Source organism: Sphaerodactylus townsendi, linkage group LG15, assembly GCF_021028975.2.
Source record: "Sphaerodactylus townsendi isolate TG3544 linkage group LG15, MPM_Stown_v2.3, whole genome shotgun sequence".
NCBI lineage: Eukaryota > Metazoa > Chordata > Lepidosauria > Squamata > Sphaerodactylidae > Sphaerodactylus > Sphaerodactylus townsendi.
This window is the reverse complement of record NC_059439.1, coordinates 37,479,642-37,499,195: the sequence shown is the minus strand read 5'-3', so window position 1 is coordinate 37,499,195 and position 19,554 is coordinate 37,479,642. Positions and strand designations below refer to the sequence as shown.

Sequence of the window (19,554 nt, the reverse complement as noted above, 5' to 3'; positions counted from 1 at the left end):
TGTTGCGCAGCCACGGCTACGCTCGCTGGCAGGACATCCAGAACGACAACCAGTTCGCCATCATCAACGAGCCTTTCAAGATGGAAGCCAACAAGGGCAACTTCTTGGAAATGAAGAACAAGTTCCTGGCCAGGAGGTTCAAGGTATGGAGGACAGACGGGATCTAAACATCAGGGAAGACTTCCTGACAGTCAGGGCTGTTCGACAGTGGAATTCACTGCCTCGGAGTGTGGTGGAGCCTCCTTTTTTGGAGGTTGCTAAAGAGAGGCTGGACGGCCATCTGTCGGGAGTGCTTTGATTGCGTGTTCCTGCATGGCAGGGGGTTGGACTGGATGGCCCCTTCAGGTCTCTTCCAACTCTTATGATTCTAAATAGCCCAAATCATGTTAACCTATCCTCGCTGGGCAGTTGCTGTAGCATCTTGGTGTAGTGGTTAAGAGCAGGTGCACTCTAATATGGAGAACCGGGTTTGGGGGATATAAATCCAGCTGTTTATATAGAGCAGCAGTGGCGTAGGAGGTTAAGAGCATAAAGCAGCAGTGGCGTAGGAGGTTAAGAGCTCGTGTCTCTAATCTGGAGGAACCGGGTTTGATTCCCAGCTCTGCCGCCTGAGCTGTGGAGGCTTATCTGGGGGATTCAGATTAGCCTGTGCACTCCCACACACACGCCAGCTGGGTGACCTTGGGCTAGTCACAGCTTCTCAGAGCTCTCTCAGCCCCAAACAGGGTGTTTGTTGTGAGGGGGGAAGGGCAAGGAGATTGTCAACCCCTTTGAGTCTCCTGCAGGAGAGAAAGGGGGGATATAAATCCAAACTCTTCTTCTACTCCTCTTCTTCTTCATTGTGGTTGCTCTTTTCTGGGAGCTGCCTGATGAATCAGCCAGCCCCCCTGGCCGTGGATTCTGCCCAATCCTGCTGCAGGCTCCCTTGAGCCCCTGTTTTCTCACCGTTTCCTTCTCCCACAGCTCTTAGAGCAGGCCCTGGTGATTGAAGAGCAGCTGCGCCGAGCCGCCTACCTGAACATGACTCAAGACCCCAGCCACCCGGCCATGGCCCTCAACACCCGCTTTGCTGAGGTGGAGTGTCTGGCCGAGAGCCATCAGCACTTGTCCAAGGAATCCCTGGCTGGCAACAAGCCGGCCAACGCCGTCCTGCACAAGGGTAAGAGGCGGGCGAGTAGGCGGACCCGGAGAGGACAGTCCATGTAACCCCCCCTCCCCCCGCGCCACTGTGCGTCCTTCTGTACCATACTCTGAATCCATTAAAGTGCGGTAATTATCAGAAAAAAAGCCGCTGTGTTCGGTTGTCTCCTTGATCCTGCTCTGTGTATCTTTGGTGTATCTTGCTTTGGTCTATCCATGGAGTGTCCCGCAAGCATCTTCTGAGTATCTGCCAGCAGTCTTCCGTGTGCTCGTGGAGCATTCTTCAGGTGTGCCTCTTGTCTTCTGAAAACCTTTTGCCAAGCATGTCTGCTGAATACTCCACAGAGTATCCTTTCGGCATAACGGTGGAAGTATTCCTTGAACTTCTCTTTACACAATCACCTTCAGTACTTCTGCTGCATCCATCTATATATTTAATCCCCAGAGTATTCTCTCAAATGATATAGGGAGTGCTTCTAGCATATCTGGTTCACTGGTCTTATATTATCTCACGAGTATCTCTCCCCCCCCCCCCTTCTTTTATAACATCAGTGGATCCGGCCGTCCCCTTCCCTTTTTTCTTCAGGGGATTTGATAGTAGGTGCCATCTGTCATGTGGTTTTTAGTATGTTGCGTTTTAATGGGATGGGGTTTTATTTCTATAGAGCCAGAAAGTTAATGTCATGGTTTTAGTCTTGGTCCTATGTGCTCTATTTATGTTTTGCTGTTCACCACCCTGAGCCCTCTGGGAGAGGGCGGTATATAAATATAACCAATAAATAAATAAATAAATAATATTTTCCCACCAAGTATCAATTAAGTGGCACAAATTGACATTTGTCCCTTTCAGGTATTAAGTGAACGCCTCTTAATTATTCCGCTTCCTTCATATCCTTGGTGCATTTCTGAAATTATCTCTATTTGTTCCCTTGTGCATTTCTCTGGTGTATCCCCCCTCCTCACAAGCATTATGTGATTCTCCTTGGTGTTTACTTTCCCATAAGTATCCTCAGTGTATTCATTCCCCACACCCACCCTGTTCCCAGTTCATTCAGCCTAATCGGAGACTCTCTAGTGTCCCGTGAGTGGGATAGGTGTGTGTGCGTGTGTGTTCAGTGATGGACAATCTGGATTACGTGATGGGTAAAGGCTGGAAAAAGGCTGGAAAAAGTATAGGTTTTATTTTAATTAACTAAAGAGCATCTCTGGAGTAAGTTTAGCTCAAAATGAATAGACCCCGAGAGAGGATATTGGACCAGTGTTTGGTGAAATAATGACCTTTTGCAGAAGGTTGAGCAAATGGGTCGCAGGTGCCGGGAGGGGGGCCCCCCGTGCCTCAGGCTCTGCCACCCTGACAGATTTCGGTCTCTCTTTCTCCTTCTCTCCCTCTCTGCTTCTCTCTCCTGCTGGCGTGCCAGTGCTGAACCAGTTAGAGGAACTTCTCAGTGACATGAAAGCAGACGTGACTCGCCTGCCTGCCACGCTTTCCCGCATCCCCCCGATCGCTGCCCGGCTCCAGATGTCTGAACGCAGCATCCTCAGCCGCTTGGCCAGCAAAGGCAACGAGACTCAGCCAACCCCGGTAACTACCTCCCCTCGCCCCTGGCTACGGGATTGTGACGAGACTGTCATGATGCCAGAAGAAGCCCTGCAAGATGAAGGATGCTAAAAGATGTGGCCCATCTTGCCTCTTGAGCTGTTAAGACTCAGTGACTCGTCTTCTCCCCCTCTTCTCTTCCAGGCTTTCCCCCCTGGGCCCTATGCCACCCCTCCAACCTTTGGGAGCTCGTTTGGGGCCAGTTCTGGAGGGGTGCTGCCCACCTTGGGCGCCAACTACAGCCAAATGCCAACTGGCTCCTTCATCACAGGTTGGTTGTGGGGGACAGAGACAAATCACACGGGGACAGTGCCTGGCTGTGGGGCGGGCGCCCCTCCCGAGTTCAGAGGGCAGCTGGGTCATCTGGCTGCAGGGCGAAGGCTTGGAATGGTGTAACCCTCCAGGCCGTTCTCCCTTGTGCCGGAAACTGGGGATCAATGTGGAAAGATGGTGGGTGAGGACTCCAGCGTGGTGAGTAAGAGGGAGGGGTTGTGGCTCTGATCTAGAGCACAGGTGTCAAACTCACAGCCCTCCAGATGTTAAGGACTAATCCAATCCAATCCAAAAACCTTTATTAGGCATAAACCAGAAGTACCATACATTCCAAATACAAAAACAGGATCATTGTTACATATCATGTAGAACATGGATTAAAAATGTAGCAACTGCTTCAGAAATTTGGGAGCCTCTTCATATGCTTACCGCCACGGAAATTTACCATTATCTAAAAATCAGACTGTACGACCAGGAATCCCAATCTCTCCTGAGTGCTGCACAAAGCTCCTGTTCCCCTCTATACTTTGGGATCACCCCCCCGAAATCTAGACCTGCTGTATACTTAGAACAGCTTGTTAATTATAAGTGCATATGGGTCATGACCAGAGCAAGGTGCAACTCATTCCCCTCTGTCTATTTTCAAGGTCGTTTCCTTAACATCCCACAAAGTGAGCGTTGCTGTCGGTACTGTCCCAACGCAATCCCTCACATCCTGCTTTACTGTTTGAGGTATTATGATGTTAGAACCGATCTGGGAGCTTTACTACCTCTAGAATTCATGTTTCTCTCAGACAAACAAAAAATGTCTAAGCTATTGAACAGCCCTAATGTAGAAATCTCTGAAGCAGAAATGTTAGGGACTACAGTTCCCACCATCTCCTGCCAGCATCATGCTGGCAGGGGATGATGGGACCTGTAGTCCATAACATCTGGAGGGCCGCGAGTTTGACACCTGTGATCTAGCGCCTCTGAGCCCCAGACTCGATCCCCGGCAACAGCTCCAACGAAAAGGATCAGGTTGTAGGTGATGTGAAAGACCCTTTTCTACCTGAGCTGCTAGTCTGACTAGGCGAGATTCACCTGAGTGGAACGAGGGTCTGATTCAATAGAAGGCAGTTCCATGTGTTCAAGAGGGCTGGGATACTTCGGCCAGGGAGACGCAGCATGGGTAGTTTCTCTTGTTCTCTAAGAAGGGGAGAAATGCCTTGGAGGCCTCAGGCCCAAACGGCATCATCTCTGTATTGTCGAAGGCTTTCACGGCCAGAATCACTGGGGTGCTGTGTGGTTTCCGGGCTGTATGGCCGTGTTCTAGCAGCATTCTCTTCTGACGTTTCGCCTGCATCTGTGGCTGGCATCTTCAGAGGATCTGATAGTAGGGATGGAAAGCAAGTGGAGTATATATACTGTGAGGTCAAAAGGTGAGGCCCTCTGAATAGAGTAGCCTGGTATGTGAGTCACAAAGAAGTCTGTAGCCTGGGAGTAACAAAGAAGATAGCAAGGTCAATAGGTAAATGCATCTGAGTAGAAGCAACCAAGGAAACAAAGACCAGGATACTTCTACTCAGATGCATTCACCTATTGCAGCCACAGATGCAGGCGAAACGTTAGGAGAGAATGCTGCTAGAACACGGCCGTACAGCCCGGAAACCACACAGCACCCCGGCATCATCTCTGTTCGGGGTCTGGCGGGTTGTGAGATTCCTGGGTCAGACATGGCTGGCTTAGAGGGGCTGTGAGCTGGGTCCCTCGCGTGAGGGGGTGGGGTGGGAGTGGGGCAGCAGCCACTGGCAGCTTCCAAATCCCCTTGCCAGTCTAGCCTGCTCTGCTCTCTTGTCTCTCTGCAGCCAACGGTCCCCCCGTGATTGTGAAGAAGGAGAAGGAAGGCGAGAGCCTAGAGAAGAAGGAGGCGAAAAGCGGGGAGGTGATTTGCATAGACGACTGAGGGGCACTTCCGTCTCACCCGCCCAGCCACGACTGGACTGGTTCTGCCTCCAGGCAGGGGGGAGACGCCTCCCCTTAAGCCTCTCCTCCTTTATTTTCTGATCACATCGATGGCTTTGCCTTGGCGGTTGGGAGGGGGGCGGGGGGGGTGAATTACCCCTACTCCACCTCCTCCATGTTTGATTTTGTTGCTCTGTGCTTGTGCCCCTCTTTTTCCACTTTCTGGGGGTGGAGAGGTTGGGTTTCCAAGCCGAATGGCACGGAGGAGCCACGAGGGGGGTTGGGAAGCCAGGGTTCCTGGGCTCTGTTCTTGGCTCGAGGGGTGTGGAGGAGCAGGAATGGAACTAGAATCCGTGACTCGTGTCTTTTTGGGTGTCCTGCCTGTGAGGGGGGAGGGAGCAGCCTGCCTCAGGGCACGTGCCCCCCCCCAGCAGCAGTTCCTCTCGGAGGAATGCTGCAAAAAAGCGACTCTATAAATATGAATATATATATAATGTATACACTCTCATCCTGTATGTTTAACCCCCCCCCCTTCCCACTTGTGCTTGAACCCCCGAGGGGCAATAACGGGGCAGACTGGGGAGGGGGCACACACACTCCCTGGTCATGTTCTGTTCTGAGAACAAATTGAGGGTGGGGGGGGGGAGTAGGAGCAGACGCCTTTCCTCCTGTATGTAGGGCTGTGGTGGGGGGCAGGCGTCGGATCTGTGCCTCTTCCAAGGGTGGCTTCTGCTTCGGGGAGGGGGCTTGTCTTTCTCCCCTCTTCCCCCCCCCTTCTTGTATTTGGAAGCATTTTGTTCTTGGGGGAGGGGGCAGGGAGGCAACAGGAGGGCCTGTGATCTAATTCCTAAATCCTGCTGCCGATTCTCAAGTCACTTCTTGCTTGTTCCTTGCAGAATAAAAGGCACACATGCTCTTCGGCTACATACCCTAGCCATGCGTTAAGGGCCATCTTTTGCGTGGATCAGGAACAGGGGCTTCGAAATGGGAGTCGCTCCCCCCGTACTCTCCCCCGCTTGGTTTTGGCTTGTGAAATTTAATTTAGTTTTAAGTTAAAGCTGCCGGACACATGACAGAGGTGGTGTATTTGGGACTGAACTTGAAGCCCGGGAGTAGGAAGTTTCAGGTGCCGAGCTTGCACGCTAAACAACCACGGCTGGTCACACCTCCTTGGAATGTGCATTTTTATTCTGCACATTTTTGCACCTTCATAAAAAGTAGACGTTTGGGGATCCTTTCCACCAGGAGGGGTCAGCACAGTTCCTGGTAAACTGCCGGCTGGGCAGCTGTGAACAGTCTGTCCTAGTTTTCCCAGGTACTGCTGGAGTTCTTAAAAAAATAAATAAATCCATAGCCAAAGTACAGCCTGTTCCCAAGTAGTGCAGGTGACCTAGCCTTTTTTCAGTCAAAAGCACTGGGAGTCATGGACAGCACTTCGGTGCCATCACCTGTAGGAGCCTTTCGGATTGTTAAAAGAGTTGCAGGGCTAATCTACCGATTGAAGTTCTCCGCTGCTGGAGGGTCACAGTCTTATCTCTCTCACACACAGCGGGTCAAGTCCTTGTAAGTGGGAAAAAAACACAGCTGGAATGCCAGCAGCACCTGTTAGCTGCTCACCCTTGAAGGCAATTCGAGATGGCAGCTGGCGCAAAACAGGTTTTTCACAAGTGGAACAGAGCTCGCAGAGGCCGTGTCTGAGAGGCAGGGCTCAGCAGGGTCCTTTTGGTCACGCCAGCTGAAAGGTCTCAGGTAACAGATGTTGGGAAAGTCCAGCCTCCACTAGGCAGCACACAAGACTGAGCCAGCGGCCCCAAAACTAGGTCAGTAGCACAGACTGCCAGTCAGGATTCCAAGCCCAATTGATTGCTTAGCACACAGGTGTCAGACTCATGGCCCTCCAGATGTTATGGACTACAGTGCCCATCATCCCCTGCTAGCATGCTGGCAGGGGATGATGGGAACTGCAGTCCATAACACCTGGAGGGCCTTGAGTCTGACACCTATGGTTTAGCATCTATAAAGGCTTTGTGGAACTTCTGTTTACATGGCACAAATAGACTTCCTACCTGTAGCACAATGGCCGCTTTATCCAGTCTCTTTTGTCTTTATTTCCCTTTAAAAGTATTCCAAATGTCGGGTCATAGGTAGCACCGGCAGCACCTTGATCAACTCAGACTCCCAATGCTTGATAGACATGCTTAAGTTTGGCCATGCTTGGCAGTGGGTATCTGGCAACCAAGAGTGCTTCCCTGCTCCTCACAGTCTCTCACTCCTCCCATTGAGTCCTGTCTGAAGCCCAACAGAGTTACACACACACTACACCAAGGCCGACTAAAGATTCAGAGCTTGCCCCTTTAGCCACGTTGCCCTCCATGGTCAGACTGCCTCACTGTTTACTTATGCCACCTTGGAAAGCACTCAAAATTCACAACCTTTGCTCTTCATGAGAACAGGGAGGCTGGTACTCATTTGACCCCCCCCCCCGGTTGTTTCCCCCCCATGTGACTCAGAAATTAAAAATCCCTACAATTCTTGGTCTCCGGGGAACTCTAATAGCCATTCATGTGGGAACGATTAGGTTGGCTGGCTTCATATTAGCTCTAAGCACTTTGCCAAGTTCCCCCTGTCAAGGACCTGGAGAATTACCTGTCCCAGCCCTCTGCCCAGCCATTTGTGTAGCTCCTGTCTTTGGGGACTCGTTTCTGAAATTAAGTCGCTTTCACGTTGCACTTGAGACTCAATTACAGCAACAGAGGATTTCCCAAGGCAAATTTTTGCACATGCTGTTGACATATTTAAAAAGTCCTTTTACTTATTTTAAGTATCACCTTTATTCAGTGGTGGGATCCAAAAATTTTAATAACAGGTTCCGATGGTGGTGGGATTCAAACCGTGGCGCCGCCGCACACACGCACCTCCAGTCCCTATTGGGCAGGGAGGTTGCTTTAGTAACCCCTTCTCGGCACTCAGAAAAAATTAGTAACGACTTCTAGAGAAGTGGTGAGAACTGGTTGGATCCCACCTCTGCCTTTATTGTACTTTCTTTACCCCACCCGTTTCTCTGATGAGAACCCAAAGTACTTTACTTTGCTCCATTTTATTCTCACAACAGCCCAGTGAGATAGCTTAGGTTGACAGTACATTGGAGCTTCTGGCATGAAGATTTCTACCATTTATTTATTTTATTTATTTATTGTTTGGATTTGTAGACCACCCTATCCCCAAGGGGCTCTGGGCGGTGCACAACAATGTCAGCATATATACAATGTGTAACAAAGGATCACAATAGTGACCACATAAACAATTGTTACATTTACTAAAATCCATTAAAACAGTGGTCAAAGCAATAACAACAGGCGTCCCATAACCCATGGTGCAGATGTGTTACATGGGCACAGGTGCCTTGTGTTGCTCCTTCTCTTGTGTTGTTTTTTTAAATAAGGACAACAGCCTTTGTAAGGCAATTTCTGGCTTGGGAAATTATTTATTGCTGTAATTGGGTCTCAGGTACAGTTAACACCAACATGAGACTGTCTTATTTCAGAAATGAGTCCTCAATGCCAGAAACGGCGATTGGGGACGGGTGTTTTTTGCCAGAGGCTTGAATACATTGTCATAAGGATAAGATGGAGAAAAAAACAGAACGGGTTCCCACTGGGTAGAAAAGTGCGGTATACAAAGTAAAATATATAGCTGTGATAAAATTTTCAATACTCTGCGTCTTGCAGATGGTCACAATACTAGGAGCTGAATACATTGCGTTGGGTCTGGTCCTTTCTAAGTTGGCTGGTTATAAAGGCCGTGTTGACAAAGACAACTTGTGTAAGATCCTGGAATTCCATTTCTCCACGCTCCAGTATTTTCCCCCTCTCAGGTTTGTAACTCATGTGCCAAGGCTGCTTTGATAACAGGGTGCTGTCTTAATCACACGAGGCTGGGCATTACGATGATTGCTAGCCTAATTTTGAAACAAGGTTTGTCAGCCACCAAGAGGCTGAGTCATATCCCTCCACAATAGTTCTGTTTGCAGGTGGCTCGCTGCCTCCCTCGGTTGTGCTGCTAGCTAAGGCGGATCGCCCCTTGTGAGTCACGCTGCCTGCAGCCCACACAGGCCATTAAAATCTCTCATCCAGAGTCATAAGGGACACGCCAGATGCAGGCACCGAAGGGTGATTAAACAGGATGTGATGGAGGAACGCTGCTACCCATTCTATGGGGAAACCAGGAATCCGAGGGACCCCAAACCAAAGAAACCAGCTCTGCCATACAAAGGAAGCCAGGCTGAGTCAGCTAGAGGGAGAAACCGGGGGAAGGAAAATCAGGATGCCTGCATTATGCTCACATTACACACAGGAACTACCCAGTGGTTGGGAAACCAGGAATCCGAGGGACCCCAAACCAAAGAAACCAGCTCTGCCATACAAAGGAAGCCAGGCTGAGTCAGCTAGAGGGAGAAACCAGGGGAAGGAAAATCAGGATGCCTGCATTATGCTCACATTACACACAGGAACTACCCAGTGGTTGGGAAATTAACTGGATGTCGAGAACAAAACCTATAGAACCGTGGTGGCGAACCTTTGGCACTCCAGATGTTATGGACTACAATTCCCATCAGCCCCTGCCAGCATGGCCAATTGGGGCTGATGGGAATTGTAGTCCATAACATCTGGAGTGCCAAAGGTTCGCCACCACTGTTATAGAATATTATCTCCCCAAATGCGCAGCAAAGTTTGTTTATTTAATTTACAGGTATACTCCACATCTTTCTACCCAGTGTGCACCCAAAGCAGCTTATGTTATTCTCCATGGTATCCTTACAATAACCCCGTGAGGTATGTTACACAGATTATATACCCAAGGTCACCCAACAAGCTTCCATGGCAGGCGGGGGATTTGAACGTGGGTCTCTTCTGGTCTGGTACTCTAGCCATCATAAATCACACTGGTTCCATCTTGTCCCTTCTGGGATTAGCCCTTTTACTTAAAGAAGGAATCAATTTGCTTCCAGGCAGCACTAGATTCTTCTCCCATTGGAGAGCCTCAGGGCCGTTTCCAATAGAACAGCCAGGGAAACCAGTTACATTCAGACGTTTCTGTTTTCTAGATGAAAGGAAAAGGCCAAGAAGGCATGGGTTGTTTCTAGGGTGGTATCGAGACAACATCTTTCAAACAGTCCACGTAAAGAAAAAAATCCCCCAAAGTCTGCATCGTGGAACTTCTGCCAGGCACTGGACCTTGGTTTTGTGAGCCTTGCGCCCATTTAGACTACAGAGAGGATTTTGATTGGCCGCGGCAGTCTGGAACTGAGATGGAACACCCACAAAATCCCACCGGCCACACATTAAGAAGCGTTTCTCCGCTGGAAAACAGACAACCGCCCAATCAGCATTTCAAATCTTAGGTTTTAATTTAAATAAGTTACAACTGGCAAAATGTCGACCGCAAAAGAACTCACCACAATAAATATGAAACGAAGAACACATTTCACAGAAATGCTTCTTTAAAAAAAAAAAAATAGTTAACAGTACTTATAACCTGGCCTTCCCTGCGAGAAAACTGCATCCGTGAAAGAATGTCCCTCCACGTACATTTCGTTTCCAAAGGGGATTTCTGTCACAGAGAATGATTACGGAGCCCTTTGGGGGTGAGCGGTTTATCAAATGTAATAAATAATAATAATCCACCCCGCAGCTTATAATGAATGCGATAAAAAGAACGAAGGGTGGTTTGGTGAGAGAGGGCAAAGCTAGGATTGGCGCTCAGGGCCTCATTTGGAGCTGTCTTCTGCCTGGCCAGGAAAGGATCTGGGTCCCACCGACTCCAGGCCAAGCTAGTGTTTTACTGCCGGTTCCTGGCTCTCTCTTGCACCCCATAAAAACAGTCTGACTCGCTGCAAATGGGATGATGTGCCTGGGAAATCTTCCGAAGAAGCCGATAATGCTCTTCTAGGCCACAGCCAAGACGATGCTGACCAGGTGGACCACTGCCATTTCCGTATATTCTCCTCGTCCATCACCAACGTCTCCTTCCAACCTCTGGAACAGGCATGAAACCTGGATCTTCTCTCCAACCATTCCTTCTGCTTTGTTTCCCACTCTTCACTCATGCCGTTCCTTGCTTTACAATACTCCAAAGACTCTGGCCTTGCTTCCATCCAGCACGGGTCTTGCCACGGCTCTGCTTAAATCCTCACATGCTTGAATCTAACATAACCCCCTCCGCATAGGCTTCGTAGGGCCTTGCCCCCTCCTTACTTGTGTGCTTTTCATCAAACCCAACCCCGTCTGGTGCCTTTGCACTTCCAGCCATGGGGTAGCATTCTGCCCCCTCCAATGACTCTACCCATCGTGTCCAGAACTACCTCCTGCCATCCCTTGATGCCTTCAAGCCCCCAACCCCCTCTTCCGTGACACTTTTGGCACAACTACTAGCCCTTCTCCCCTTTGGAGAGCAAATGGTACAATCCTGTCCTACCTGCCCTTCAAGAGAATCGAGGTAGAAAATGAACAACACACTCTCCTCCTTTTCCTTCTGCCTTTTAGGATCTTCCTTAGGCCAAATTCTAAATTGTAACATCATCAGAGCACAGCCCTGTCTTCTTGCCCTCTGCAAAATATCATTCTCAGTGAAAGTATAATAATAATTAAGTCTTTTCTATCTCAAGGATAGAAAAAGTATGCCAAACATAAAACAAAATTTTCATTTGAAAGACAAAATGATGGAGGACGGAAACCAAATACCAGAGACTGCAATAAGGTCCGTGTCTAACTTTTCCAATACGTTTCATAAAAACGGTGCTCCCGCCGAAGAAAAACTAAGTGCCCTTTGAGTTGCTCTCATGAGCAACATCTTAGCCATATGGTCTCAATCTCTTGAAACTTGCCAGGGGGAGAGGGGTCTGGGAGTGCAGTTTGGAGACGATGTGGGGGTTTGCTGACTCAGAACTGTTCCAAAAGGCGTATCAGACAAATTAGAATACAATAACAATTGCAGCTCTGATGATTTAATCCAGAAGGGAAGCCACCCTGGTTCTCTCACAGGACCTAACATATCCTTAAGAGCCTGTTTTCATCTTTCTACCGCCTTTTCTTCTGGGGCATCTCATGTTGGACAAGAAGCAGTGGCCCACAGTGTGAAAGACGGCGTCCCTAATTCTTCTTGGGTCACAGAAGCCCACCAGCTTCAATTGGCTTGTGATGAAAAATTTCAATAGTAAACCAAAAAAACTCTGCTGGATGCTGACCCGACTGGCAGAGGCTGACGTATTCCAAAGCTCACAGCTGTCGGCCAGCTGCATGAAGTTAGAACGTGTGTTGGGGCCAACTAGTCCTCAGATGACATAGCTCATGAGTGCCAAGTCCTTTATCTCAGGTGCATATGCTGAGGGAAAGAAACAAACAAACAGTAATGCTGATGAGCCCATAAACTTTTAAAATGCATTTTCTCAAGCTCCCTCCCAGCACACGCTCCACTCTATTACGGATCCTCATACTCCCTGTATTTTTATTTTGTTTACCCTGTTCTGCCCTCAAAAGCTATCAAACATACATGATAAAAATCACATTTTAAAACCATTAAAGCCATGCATCGACATGTTTACTTAGATACAACTGCATTCTTGTACTTTGTCATAGTGCCATAGAAAGCCGAAGGCTAAACCAGTGACTGGCAGAAGTCCAGGAGAATTAGTGGATCATCTTAAGATGCTCAACCTCACCTGGGGCCAAAAGGGATGTGGACTGGTGTCACCACGAATTATGGCTCACAACACTTCCCTGGTCTAACCTTATAAATCTTTTTACCAACTTGTGGTAAAGAATCATATTTCCTCTGTGTAGATAGTTTCAGGAAGGCAGGTCTGTAGCAGAAGAGCTACTGAAGAGATTCAGTAGAAGAGATTTAGAAGGAGAGAGTAGAAGAGACTCGAGGTTCAGAACTCTTTGGAAAACAATACAGTTAAGTTATGGGGGTATAAGCTTTCAAGAGTTTAACCTCCCTTTGATTCTTGAAGGTTTGCACTCCAAAAAATTTGTTGGTCTCTAAGGTGTTACTGGACTTAAACCTAGCTCTATTTCCTCCATACACACAATCCAATGGACACTTCCCTCGAGAGCCTGTAAAAGAACTCCCAGTCTGAATACTGAAAGGGCTGTTGGCTGAGGATTTTAACAGCAGGTCCGGTGAAACACATTGAACTATATTCTTCATGACTATGGCTACACATCTTTCTAATAAAGCATTATTTTGGGCCTGGGGAGAAAGGCACAGAACACATAACGTGATTGGAAAGTTTCTAACAGCTGTACAGACATGACCCACAAGTCCATGTGAAGGAGTGGAGGCCTTCCCTGCTAGGTGGGCAGGCGAGAATTACAGGGATGCCTCTTCTAACATGACCTCTGATCCCATGGCTTTATACATATCAGCTGGGTTGGACCATGGAGCCGAGAGCCCAGGGCGGCCTTTCTCGGGCGCCGCCTTCACACGAGGCCACACGTTGAGGTTGACTCTGGGCGCCACTCTGCAAAGGGACTTTTGCGCCAAAGAGGCTCCGACACTATGCAACCTCGACGTGCGGCCTTGTGTGAAGGCGGCGCCCGAGAAAGGCAGCCCTGGGCTCTCGGCTCCATGGTCCAACCCGGCTGCCAGCTCAAAGAGGCTCAGGAAGTTAGCAGAGTCCCCACCCTCCCAAATAACATCCACCTGCAGTCTCATGAGAAGGCCACACCCTGAAAAGCCCCTTTGGCGAGGGGAGCCAAGGCTCAGGACTCGCCCTCCCAAGAGTCCAAGATGCGCTTGTAGTTCATGGCTTAGGCCATCGGCGCACACGTTATAACGCTGGCAATGACCGTTATAGCGTCCACTGCCATCGTTATAACGTCAATTGCTGTCGTTATAACGGTCATTGTCATAACGATCATCGATGTTGTTATAACGGCAATAACGACGGCAATGACCGTTATAACGAAGGCAATGGACTGCCCCCGCTCGGTAGCCGACTCCTCGAGTCTGCCCATCGCTTAGTCGTTTGGAGGGCGATACTCACGGTTGATTGGCGGGCAGTAGCGAGGGGGCGCGGAGTGGCTCCTCCTGTGCGCATGCGCGCCGCGGCCGGCTCCTCCCTTCAGGAGCCGCTTGAGGGCCCTCCAGATCCGCCATTGCCCGGCGTCGTCGTCCCGCTCCTCGCCGGGGGGTTCGTCCGCGGGGAGGCCGGCTCTCTGGCGCTCCCTCTCGGCCAGGACGACGCGCTGCCAGAGCTCGGTGTCGATGGGCGGCAGGACGAGGCGCCGCCGGCCGTAGCCGCTGCTGCGCCGCACGCCGGCCACCAGGAAGTGGCTCCGCTCGCGGAGGGACGTGACGGTGCGGCAGTAAGGGCACGTGACCGCCTCCCAGCCGCCCTCGCGCGCCAGCTGGCACACGCAGGCGCTGCAGAGCACGTGACGGCACCGCGAGGGCTTCCACGAGCCGTGCGCGCTCCCGAGCCTGCGCGGCGCCCGCCCGCAGCAGTCGAAAGGCAGGCAGCAGATGCCGCACTCCAGCTCCTCGGCCCCGCCCACCTCCTCCTCCAGCTGACCCATCCCGCCACCCGTAGCTTGCCGCGGCGCAGCCCGGCCTGTATTGGAGGGCGCCTCGCGCTGGCACCTTCCCTATATAGCGGCGCGCGCCCGCCCCTTTCCTCTCGTCCAACGGGCGGTGAGGGGCCGGACAAAAGAAGCCACGCCCCCTTCCGAGCGCCGCTACGGTTGCCAACTTATTTCTCCCTGCCTTTCTCCTGCGCTAGAAGCAGAAGTGATCCCGGTTCGAGCCCCATGATGGGAAACACTTCACCAGTTGAACTTCTTTTGCTGTGGGGAGCAGAAAGTCAACGGAGAGCCACCCAAGATGATTGTGTGGGGGAGGGGGGTTGGAGAGCCTTTTCTTTGAGCAGGGGGTGTGCACCTCTGGCTCTCCAGATGTTCATGGACAAATAAGATCCACGAGAAAGGCCACAAAGGCTAAATTACTTGCATGCTTGTGATCCTGGGTCCTACTTCCTGCTCTCATCCAAATACTGAACCTGCCCAGCTTCCAAGATCTAATGGGGTTTGGCTGTACCGTTGCCTACCTCCTGCCAGGAAATAAAGAAAAGTGGAAACCCTCCCCCTCCCCAAATCATTTATTTCAATCCATCAATCACTTTATTAGGCATAAGTTAAAATTTTAAAACAAAGCCGGAACTAAGTACTTTGCTACGTCTTCAGTCCGTTTAGAACAGCGATCATTAAGAAGTATCTGAATCTTGACCCTATCGGAGGGGGCAAGGTTTAAATTGATATGAGACTCAATAAATTGTTTACGTAAATCAACATTTAATACTGGACGCCAAGTAGTTTATGTGGAACGCTGTAATTTTATGTTTTAATGATGTTATTTATTTATATTAATTATTTGCTGTTATTACTGTCTACGTAATATTATTTTGTTGTTCACCGCCCAGAGCCCTCAGGGGATGGGGCGGTATATAAATATGATAATATAAATAAATAAATAAATAAACATGGCAGACGTAGTTTCTCGCCTTTTGGCTGAGACCAAACTTTCTTTTATTTCTCAGTGCGATAGCTGTAATTGACTAGGTTCCAGCACTAACCATTTTATCTATACCAAATGTACGTATTACTCACTTGGTTACTGCAGTGTCTGCGCAGTCTCACTGGTTCACATTTTGTCACAGTGTTTTCCTCATTTTACTTCCATATTTTGAAAGGTCTGGTTTGGGGTGACTCTTGTTGTACATTAGATCTGCTTCCTTGCCAAATTAATAGCTGGTAATTCTGACTCTCGTTGCAATATTCAATTTCTCCCAAATGTAATTTGCGTAATGTTTGCTCTCCTGATTACTTTGGCGCACGTTGCAAGAAACTCCCTTCACCCCACCCTTGCAGATGCCTCTGCTGAAGGCAAGCGCTTTTTTGGGTGAACCTATTGAGAGGTGGGTGGTGATATCCCTGGAAGGAAAATTCATTTGCCACCTTCCTTTCTTCCTCCAGCGACTCTTATCGCAACCTGTGCAGCACAAAACCACACAGGCTGATAAACCTGTGGGCCACGGCACCTGTATGACGGGACGTGATTCCTAAGAAGCAGGTGAGATGTGGAAATCCTTTTCATAGGAATGACTTGAGAAGGCACAGAATAGAAGAAGAAGAAGAAGAAGAAGAAGAAGAAGAAGAAGAAGAAGAAGAAGAAGAGTTTGGATTTATATCCCCCCTTTCTCTCCTGTAGGAGACTCAAAGGGGCTGACAATCTCCTTTCCCTTCCCCGCTCACAACAAACACCCTGTGAGGTGGGTGGGGCTGAGAGAGCTCCAAGAAGCTGTGACTAGCCCAAGGTCACCCAGCTGGCGTGTGTGGGAGTGTACAGGCTAATCTGAATTCCCCAGATAAGCCTCCACAGCTCAGGCGGCAGAGCTGGGAATCAAACCCGGTTCCTCCAGATCAGAGTGCACCTGCTCTTTAGCCACTACGCCACTGCTGCAGACAAGTAGTTTTGAGTCCTTATTTGGTGCCCTCTGACCTGTTGGCTCCCCCAGGGTTTAGTCTGATCCCCCAAGCTATTTAATATCTGCATAAAGCCCCTAGGAGAAATCATCAGGAAGTGTGGGCTGCTGTGTCAAGTCACTACACTGACTCTGTGTTGAGGGTAGCAGTGGGGAGAAGAAACCGCTTCTCACGAGTAAACGGAAAGCTGTCAACACAAACAGGGATAGGTGTCATGCAAATTCCATCCTGTGAAGCTGGAACGATGCCCGACAAGGGAATAGAACACCTCACTATCAGGCGGGAGTTTGCAACGTCAGGCAGCGGCTGAATCTGGTGAGGTTGGCTCAGCGTGAAACACTTGTGGCAAAGAGGTTCGTCCTCGGGACCGGAGCATTGTCCTGGCGTGTTGAAAGAGGCAGTTGGGAACAGAAGGAAGGCCCTCTGCTCTGCTCCAATATTTACCTCGTGGCACAAAAGGGAGGGGGTTTCCAGGGATTCCAGAGGTCTGATTTTGGCTCAGAGTGTCTGGGAAAGGATTCTGGTTTTAAGGCCCCCTTCAGGATATTGGGGAAGGGGGTGATGGCAGAGGGTGAAAGGACCTGGCTTCTCTGATTCTTAAGTGTATTATGAGCAGGGTTGCTGGTCTTTAGGTGGGACCCCCCCAGAATTGCAGCTCATCTCCAAGCAACAGCGATCTGTCCCCCTGGAGAGAAGGACTGTTTCCAAAGGTGAACTGTACGGCAACTCCTTCCCAACTCCCTGCCCGCCCCAGGCCAGGACTCCAAATCTTCAGGAATGTCCCAATCTGGAGCTGAAAACCCTAATGACGAGGCCTGTTGCCATTTTCCACACTTTGGGGGGGGGGGGGGAGAATCACAGATTGCATTCAATACAAGCACCTCACTGTCTCTTTTGCACAAACACAAGTTTACCTTTGAGCAGGAGTCATGTCTATCATCCCCTGTGAGCAGCGAACTGGTCCCGAGGCAGTTTGAAAAGAAGAAGAGTTTGGACTTATATCCCCCCTTTCTTTCCTGGAAGGAGACTCAAAGGGGCTGACAATCTCCTTTCCCTTCCCCCCACCCTCACAACAAACACCCTGTGAAGTGGGTAGGGCTGAGAGAGCTCCCAAGAACTGTGACTGTCTAGCCCAAGGTCACCCAGCTGGCATGTGCTGGAGTGCACAAGTTAATCTAGTTCACCAGATAAGCCTCCACAGTTCAAGTGGCAGAGCGGGGAATCAAACCCGGTTCTCCAGTTTAGAGTGCACCTGCTCTTAACCACTACAACACGCCGGTTCTTGCAGGACTGTTCCTAGGGCAGCCCAGGGGGTAGAAACTAAGTGGAGTCCCAGGGGTTGGCAGCACCTTGGAGCAGCAGTGGCGTAGGAGGTTAAGAGCTCGTGTATCTAATCTGGAGGAACCGGGTTTGATTCCCCGCTCTGCTGCCTGAGCTGTGGAGGCTTATCTGGGGAATTCAGATTAGCCTGTGCACTCCCACACATGCCAACTGGGTGACCTTGGGCTAGTCACAGCTTCTCGGAGCTCTCTCAGCCCCACCTACCTCCCAGGGTGTTTGTTGTGAGGGGGGGAAGGGCAAGGAGATTGTCAGCCCCTTGGAGTCTCCTACAGGAGAGAAAGGGGGGATATAAATCCAAACTCCTCCTCCTGCTCCTCCTCCTCCACCACCTCCTCCTCCTCTTCATCTTCTTCATCTTCTTCTTCTTCTTCTTCTTCTTCTTCTTCTTCTTCTTCTTCTTCCTCTTCCTCTTCCTCTTCCTCCTCTTCCTCTTCTTCTTCTTCTTCTTCTTCTCCTCCTCCTCCTCCTCCTCCTCCTCCTCCTCCTTCTTCTTCTTCTTCTGTCACATGTCAGGTGTCACAGCTGGCTGGATCTGAGCCGCGTGGCCCTGGCAGAGCTGCTGGTGTCCCTGGGGCCACTCAAATTTAGCTTTCTTGGCATTTTACTGCCCCAGTCCATTCTTGCCCCTGGGGGTTTATTCCCCTCCACCGTCTCTTTTTTGCTCATTTGGGACGAAGCGGGTGGAGGCCAGAAGGGAAGACGGCAAACAGGGCAGCCAGCCAGCCAGAAGGGCCGTGGCGATCTGTTTTGCAAGCAGTGAGAGTGGCAGCGTCCAGGACGGAGGTGCGCCACGCCCGAAGTCCTGCAAGCACTTTGCAAGAGATTAAAGGAGCTCCTGGCCATTATCTCTGCAGTCGGAGGCACCTATAAGGCAGGTCAATACAATTATCATCTGCACATTAAAGGAAGAAGATTGAGGCCATGTCGTTTCCCTAAGGCTGGAGCGGAATTTGAACCTGGGACCTGGCTATATTCCCTCATAGGACAAAGGACCATGGATGTGAATTCTGGGCCAACTAGCTGACCCACAGCCCTTGATTCCTGACCACTGGTCCATCAAATCAGTATTGTCTACTCAGGCGGGCAGCTGCTCTCCAGGGTCTCCGACAGGTCTTTCACACTGCTACTACCTACTACCTCATCCTTTAAATGGGAATTAAGAACATAGGAAGGAGCCTGCTGGATCAGATCAGAGTCCATCTAATCCAGCACTCTGCTACTCGCAGTGGCCCACCAGGTGCCTTTGGGAGCTCACATGAAGAATGTGAAAGCAATGGCCTTAAGAACATAAGCAAGAGCCTGCTGGATCAGACCGAGTCCATCTAGTCCAGCTCTCTGCTACTCGCAGTGGCCCACCAGGTGCCTTTGGGAGCTTACATGCAGGATGTGAAAGCAATGGCCTTCTGCTGCTGCTGCTGCTCCCGAGCACCTGGTCTGCTCAGGCCTTTGCAATCTCAGATCAAGGAGGATCAAGATTGGTAGCCATAGATCGACTTAAGAACATAAGAACGAGCCTGCTGGATCAGACCAGAGTCCATCAAGTCCAGCACTCTGCTACTCGCAGTGGCCCACCAGGTGACTTCTCCTCCATAAATCTGTCCAAGCCCCTTTTAAAGCTATCCAGGTTAGTGGCCGTCACCACTTCCTGGGGCAGCATATTCCAAACACAGATCACACGTTGCGTGAAGATATTGTACCGCTAACCCACGGCCTCTCCAG

General features: G+C 50.1%; 2 protein-coding genes across 2 annotated transcripts in view; one reads left to right on the top strand and one right to left on the bottom strand.

The window, feature by feature from the left end:
* LOC125444777 (chromodomain-helicase-DNA-binding protein 3-like) overlaps positions 1–5,882 on the top strand; it is a 28,676-nt gene extending 22,794 nt beyond the window's left edge. Inside the window, exons 22-26 of the mRNA XM_048517434.1 lie at positions 11–143; positions 964–1,159; positions 2,559–2,722; positions 2,882–3,008; positions 4,858–5,882. Of these exons, the coding sequence (XP_048373391.1) occupies positions 11–143; positions 964–1,159; positions 2,559–2,722; positions 2,882–3,008; positions 4,858–4,955 (718 nt within the window). The 3' untranslated portion in view covers positions 4,956–5,882. The remainder of the gene's footprint in view (positions 1–10; positions 144–963; positions 1,160–2,558; positions 2,723–2,881; positions 3,009–4,857) is intronic.
* Positions 5,883–10,342: 4,460 nt separating this feature from the next.
* Positions 10,343–14,532, bottom strand: RNF227 (ring finger protein 227). Its single transcript, XM_048516839.1, has 2 exons — positions 14,001–14,532; positions 10,343–12,334 (listed from the first exon to the last, which is right to left on the bottom strand). Exons 1-2 carry the CDS (start codon positions 14,530–14,532, stop codon positions 12,285–12,287), a joined length of 582 nt encoding a protein of 193 aa, XP_048372796.1. The 3' UTR covers positions 10,343–12,284.
* Between the last annotated feature and the right edge of the window lie 5,022 nt (positions 14,533–19,554).

Bases quoted from the DNA above. Each gene is read 5' to 3' on its own strand.
- RNF227 (XM_048516839.1), bottom strand. From the start codon at position 14,532: ATGGGTCAGCTGGAGGAGGAGGTGGGCGGGGCCGAGGAGCTGGAGTGC. The intron at 12,335-14,000 runs GTGAGTATCGCC...TCTTTCCCTCAG, and splicing joins CTACTGCCCGCCAATCAACC to CATATGCACCTGAGATAAAG.